The sequence below is a fragment of the Podarcis vaucheri genome (genome assembly GCF_965113315.1).
Source record: "Podarcis vaucheri genome assembly, chromosome: 16".
NCBI lineage: Eukaryota > Metazoa > Chordata > Lepidosauria > Squamata > Lacertidae > Podarcis > Podarcis vaucheri.
The window spans coordinates 20,402,757-20,409,507 of record NC_138754.1 but is presented as its reverse complement, the minus strand read 5'-3'; the positions used below and the strand labels follow the sequence as shown (position 1 = coordinate 20,409,507).

At 47.5% G+C, this 6,751-nt stretch overlaps 1 protein-coding gene across 3 annotated transcripts in view; it reads left to right on the top strand.

Moving 5' to 3' along the window:
• The first annotated feature begins 4,427 nt into the window (after positions 1-4,427).
• The window catches only part of FBXW8 (F-box and WD repeat domain containing 8), a 64,239-nt gene continuing 61,915 nt past the window's right edge, over positions 4,428-6,751 (top strand). Inside the window, exon 1 of one of the 3 annotated variants that reach the window (XM_082202898.1) lies at positions 4,428-4,842. In XM_082202898.1, coding sequence (XP_082059024.1) covers positions 4,516-4,842 — 327 coding nt within the window. In that variant the 5' untranslated portion in view covers positions 4,428-4,515. The remainder of the gene's footprint in view (positions 4,843-6,751) is intronic. The other 2 variants (XM_082202896.1, XM_082202897.1) reach the window with 2 other exon arrangements.

Below are 6,751 nucleotides of genomic sequence, written 5' to 3'. Positions count from 1 at the left end.
TTTCTCTTACCTGTCCTCCTGCTCTTACACCTTCTTACCACCTTCCTTTTTCTTTCCCTCTCACTGACGTCTGTGTTGCTCCTCTCATTTTTTCCTCTACAGGAGCCAACTTCTAGGGGGCCGAAGTCCCTTCGCCCCGTCAATAAAATATTTAAGGGGCGCCCCCCAAAAGTTGATTTGCATTGCCATTCAAACGGTGTGGATGCTTCCCATCATGTGATTGATTATGTGGGGAGGGATTTACCTGGGCACCCCAAAATTTTCTTCAAGCTTGCACCCTTGTTTTTCTCTGTCTTCCTTGGCTTTGCCTTTTCCTCTAACTTTTCCTAATTTCACTTTCCCCTTTCCTTTCTTTCTCTTATCTACTTTCTTTAGTCCTTCTTTCCTTCTCTCTCTCTCTCTCTCTCTCTCTCTCTCACACACACACACACACACAAAAAAAAACAAAACCATTTTGTCCATTCCTAAACTTAACTTCATATTAACTGAAAAATAAAAACACACTCATCCTTTGTTTATTCTGCTTCCTTAAATTCCTTTCTTTTATGTCTCCTCTGTGTTGAAATAAATTAAAAAATTGTCCAGTAGCACCTTAGAAACCAACTAAGTTTGTTCTGGGTATAAGCTTTTGTGTGCATGCGCACTTCTTCAGACTTCTTCAGACTTCTTCTCAACTCTGTGTTGCATTTACGATAGTAAGTGCCTTGGGGCAGAGACCTTCATAGATGATTAACCACTCATGGTGTACACAGTAGTGAGCTACATGGATGACTCTCCCAATCACCCAATCAATGTGGATTGTAATACAGGTGGATTCTGTTGCCTTGCAGATTCATACCCCTCATGAACCTCAATTATTGGAGGCAGAAGCTACTATGTTTAATTTATTTTATTTATTAAATTTGTATATCACCCTTCATCCGAAGATCACAGGGCAGTTTACAACATATCCCTGGCATCTCCAGGTAGGGCTGGCAGAGAGCCTTTGAGATCCTGGTGAGCCGCTGCCAGTCAGCACAGACAATAATAAACTGAATGTGTCCTTGGTCTGCCTTAGAATGAGGCAGCTGCCTCTGTTCCAGTGCGAAGCAGAAATCAGGCTGCTGAAGTTCAGTACCACGGAGAGCTCCCCACGGAGCAAGTTTCAGGAATACTGGATGAAAATGTTTCCGTTCAGAACTTCAGGGTTCCAGACTAGAGGGTCCTCTGCCTGCGTGCTGGAGAGGCACTGCCAGTCAGTGTAGACAGTACTGAGCTAGAAAGACCAATGGTCTGATTCAGTATAAGGGAGCTTCCTATCCTCCTATGGGATGAATAGTACTGGGAACATGTTATATGAGAGCCTGGGTTCCTGGCCCAGTGTCTCCTTGCTTATTTGGCTCCTGTTCAGATTTAACAAAACACACGCCTACACCATGATTTTTTGTGTGTGTTGCCCTTCGTTTCCTGTGATGTGTGAAATGAACCCTCTTCCTGCAAATCCTCCATTTAATACTGAACCTGAGGTTGCTGTTCTGGTTGCTCCTGATGGGCTTATCACTATGGTTTGGCCTTGAAAGTGTTGCCCAATTAGAGAAAAGAGATTTGACAAGTGAATGTTAATGTTCCTTTAATAGCTGTGGATGGTCTCCCTGAATGGGCAATTCACCTGCTGGGGTGAGAGAGAGGTGAGAACTTGGCAGGTTGTGTGTGTGGGGTGGGAATGGCTTTTGCAATGGGGGGGGGGAGAGAGAGAGAGAGAGAGAGAGAGAGAGAGAGAGAAGAAAGGAAGAAAGGAAGAAAAGGGCAGAAAGCCCAGGGGAGAGAGCTGTGAGTTGGTTTAAAAGGTGAAATACATTAGAGGGCAAGGATTCATTATCTCTTGGGATCTGATGCGGAATAGCCATAGGTTATGGATAGCTAACCTATAGCCCTCTAGAGCAGGGGTAGGCAACCCAAGGGCTGTGGGCCAGATGCGGCCCAGTCGCCTTCTCAATCTGGCCAACGGATGGTCCGGGAATCTGCATGTTTTTACATGAGTAGAATGTGTTAAAGGTAAAGCTAAAGGGACCCCTGACTGTTAGGTCAAGTCGCTGATGACTCTGGGGTTGCGGCGCTCATCTCGCTTTATTGGGCGAGGGAGCCGGCGTACAACTTCCGGGTCATGTAGCCAGCATGACTAAGCTGCTTCTGGCGAACCGGAGCAGCACATGGAAACGCCGTTTACCTTCCCGCCGGAGCGGTACCTATTTATCTACTTGCACTTTGACGTGCTTTTGAACTGCTAGGTTGGCAGGAGCAGGGACCGAGCAACGGGAGCTCACCCCGTCATGGGGATTCGAACCACCGACATTGCTTTTATTTAAAATGCATCTCTGGGTTATTTGTGGGGCATAGAAATTCGTTCATTTCCCCCTCCCCCCCCAAAAAATAGTCCAGCCCACCACATGGTCTGAGGTTGAAAAAGGTTGCTGAACTCTAGAGAGTGATGAACTCCAGGCCCCATCCCATCAGCCTGTCAGCATGGCCCATAGTCAGGGATAATAGAAGACCAGCAACATCTCGAGGGTTAGAGGTTCCCCGTCACCATCTGTACTCGGAGCAAGCGTTTTCATAGAATATGTCATGGTGTGCGCAGCATAGACATGGTTGTCAGATGCTATATGGCAGTTCTTAAGCATAGGTTGAACTGCCATTTGTCATGGATGCTTCAGTTGAGATTCCTGCATTGCAGGGGGTTGGACTAGATGACACTCAGGGTCCCTTCCAACACTACAATTGCAGTGGTAGAGCATCCTCCTTGCAAGTAGAAGGTCCCAGATTCATCCATATATCTCCAGGAAGGGCTGGGAAAGATTCCCTGCTTGACACTCGCACAGCCATTGCTATACGAGCTAGAGGGACCATGGTCTGACTTAGGCTCTTTCTGAATCATAAAATGAAAGAAAACAGTAAAAGACACTGCAGGTGTCTCTTTCCCCCAGAGGAAATTAAACCTGTGTGTATAGTGTTGTCCACACAACTCAGAAAAACATGGGTGTGTATTGCATAATGTTTATCTGGTCCTTAATGTACAGTTTCCAGAGTATATACCCAACAAGGAAAATAACAAAGGAAGAGGAAAGAAAAGGGAACTGAGATAAACATTTTATGGCTGTGTCAGTTGCACCAGATTAGGCTGAGTTGCAATAGGCCATAAATATAATCAGCAGTAAATAATAATGTATAATTTGGTAGGAAAAAGTTACCACATGATAAGAATAAAAGGCTACCTTCGGTAAAGTTTTATTTCATTCCCTGGAGCAGTAGTACCCAAGAGCCACAATAGCTCTCACAATACCTCTCAGCCTTACCAATTAAAACTCTGCCTCACAGTTAAATCCTCCGATAGGAACAATAATAGCATTTACCAATTATGCATCACACTTCAAAGCAATTGACTTAATAGGATTATATCCATTTAGGTTCTACTAAGAGTAGCCCCACCAAAGTTATCTTAGTCTGATTAATTTCAGTTGGCCTACTTTTAGTAAGGTAATAGATGATAATAATAATAATGATTTTTGGGGGGTGGGGTGGGGAATATTGTTATTTAATTTCATCCATGTAACCAGTGTTATTTTTCTAGAAAATGAGGTACTGGAACTCATCATGAACACCTCCCTTGTTCTGTATAATGGCAACGGTGTCCACCTGAGAGGTGCAGGAACTCAGTTCCGGTGAATTCTGGCTAGAAAAAAAGCCGTGAATGTAACCCAAATAACAAAACGATACTTTATGAGATAATAATAATATATTTATACACCGCCCATCCAGCTGGGTTTCCCCAGCCACTCTGGGCGGCTCCCAACAGATTAAAAACAGAATAAAACATCAAACAATAAAAACTTCCCTAAACAGGGCTACCTTCATAACTAAATAACTAAACGGAACCAAACCAAGGCTGGCATGGGATGTTATGCCCACAAGAAGAAAGGATAAGACTGGTTATCCAGATATTTGCGAGGAGACGGGTAAGCGGAGAGTGCCATCATAAGAAATGAGAGGTGTGGAGCACCTGACTTGCAAGATATACCCATTATAATGGCAACGGCCACGACAACAACAACAACAACGCATAGTATTGCAGTGCAACGCTTTAATTATATGGCACAAGCACCAATTCAAAATAGAGCAGAAACACGAATAAGAAATTCGAAGCGGCGTGTCGGTTGCCGGAGTGGCAGGAAATACATCGCTGCTGCTGCTTTATTATCTATACGATTCTGCGCGGGGAGAAGATGCCGCAACAAAGCGCGGTTTGCAGAGGAATCTCTCCGAACCGGCTCTCCGTGGAACTCGGAGCTGCTCCCGCCCTCTCCGCCGGCGCTGCCTTCGCTGATTGGCCGAGCGCGCTGTTCCCCGACGACGCGGCGGAACCCCGAAGCGGCAGCCTCAGTTTCCGCCCGGGCTGCTGTCGCCAGCGGACCTAGAAACCGGAAGCGGACGGGTCCGGTGTCAGCCCCGACAGAGCCCGGTATCTCTGTTCGTGTTGCTATGGACGACGGAGCGGGCGAGCTGGAGCTTTTCCGCCGCCGCTGGCGGGCCGAGCTGACTCCGGAGGGCCGCAGGAAGAGCAGCCGAGGGCCGGCGGGCAGAGGCGACCGGAAAAGGCAGCGCGTCGGGGATGGCGGGGCTCCGGAGCCCGTGCGGGGCTGGGGCTGCTGCGGAGGCGTCGCTCGGTGGGAGCCGGAGCAGCAGCCGCCGCCGCCGCCTCGGAGGCCGCCCCCCAGCCCCACCGCGCCGGACTGTGATTTGGGAGCTGCCGCCGAGGCTCGAGGAGGAGGAAAGGAGGACCTTTTGGAGCAGCTCATCCTGGACTTGGTACGGGGAGGAACGAGGAGTAGGATTCAGAGCAGTATTGAGTTTGTTTGGTTTTTTACCACTAGTGGCTACGGGTCAGGGGGAAGCGTTATGTTTGTTTAATATAATAACAGTAATGGTAATAATACAGTAATATATTATTTTTACCCCGCCCATCTGGCTGGGTTTCCCCAGCCACTCTGGGCGGCTTCCAGCAAAATATTAAAATACAGTGGTACCTCGGGTTACATACGCTTCAGGTTACAGACTCCACTAACCCTGAAATAGTGCTTCAGGTTAAGAACTTTGCTTCAGAATGAGAACATAAATTGTTCTCCGGCGGCACGGCAGCAGCGGGAGACCCCATTAGCTAAAGTGGTGCTTCAGGTTAAGAACAGTTTCAGGTTAAGAACGGACCTCCGGAACGTATTAAGTACTTAACCCGAGGTACCACTGTACAACAATCCTTCAAATATTAAAAGCTTCCCTAAACAGGACTGCCATCAGATGTCTTATAAAAGTCAGATTGTTGTTTATTTCTTTGACATCTGGTGGGAGGGCATTCCACAGGGCGGGCGCCACTACCGAAAAGGCCCTCTGCCTGGCTCCCTGTAACTTCGCTTCTCACAGTGAGGGAACCACCAGAAGGTTTTGCATGCAGAGGGTCATAGAATCATAGGGTTTGGAAGGGATCCTGAGGACCATCTACTCCCGTGGTAACCAACGTGGGGCAGTTTTATTTTTAAGGGGGACAATTTGATAATGAGTTATTAATAAATAATAATAATGAGAATTTAAAAAAAATTATACCCTGCCCTCCCCGGCCAGAACCGGGCTCAGGGTGGCTAACACCAATAAAATTGCAATAAAACGTAAAAGAAAAAGAAAAAAACAGTTAATTAAAATATGGGTTAAAATACGGGTTTAAATAACAGTGAATAACCCTTTAGGCTTCCTTCAGGTGAATAGTTCACTTTTTGAATAATAAGAATTATATGTCACATATATGTTTAGAGATGCTTAGATGGGGCATGGCCAAAAAAAGGTTGGGAACCACTGATCTAGTCTAACCCCTTGCAGCTGTCCTGTACAGGGATCGAACCTGCAACTTCAACAGTACCACTTTCTAACTACCGTATTTTTCGCCCTATAGGACTCACCGGCCCATAGGACGCACCTAGGGTTTTATTTGGGGGGGGATAAAGAAAAAAAATTATTTCCCCCCCCAGCCGCGGGAACTCCCGCAGGGCTCCCTAGGCTGCGGATAGCTTCCCGAAGCGCGGGGCTCTCTGATTCAGTGTGCCCCGCCCTCGGGCAATCAGGCTGCTATCCGCAGCCTAGGGAGCTCCATGGGAACTCTCACAGGGCTCCCTAGGCTGCTGATAGCTTCCTGAAGCCTGGAGAGAGAGAGGGGTCGGTGCGCACCAACCCCTCTCGCTCTCCAAGCTTCAGCGAAAGCCTGCATTCGCCGCATAGGACACACACACATTTCCCCTTCATTTTTGGAGGGGGAAAAGTGCGTCCTATAGGGCGAAAAATACGGTAACCCCCAGGCATCTGCAGGAAGATCTTAGAATGCCCCACACCCTGTCTGATATTCTAGAGAGCGGTTGCCAGCCAATATTGGCAATACCAGCCAATATTGGCAATACTGGGCTAGATGGATGCAACGTACCAACCTGGTATGGTGAATGGCTGTAGATCGGTGGTAGATCATCTGCCTCTCAGGCAGAAAGTCCTCTGTTCAGCCCCCAGCATCCCCAGGTAAGGCTGGGAAATACTTCTCTGAAATCCTGGGCAGCAGCTGCCAATGTAGACATTACTGAGCTTGTGGGGGGGGGGGGAATCAGTGGTCTGACATGGGATAAGGTAGCTTCCTATGTTCCTATAAGTCACCAAAACAGGGTGACAGAGCCCATACCTAGTATGC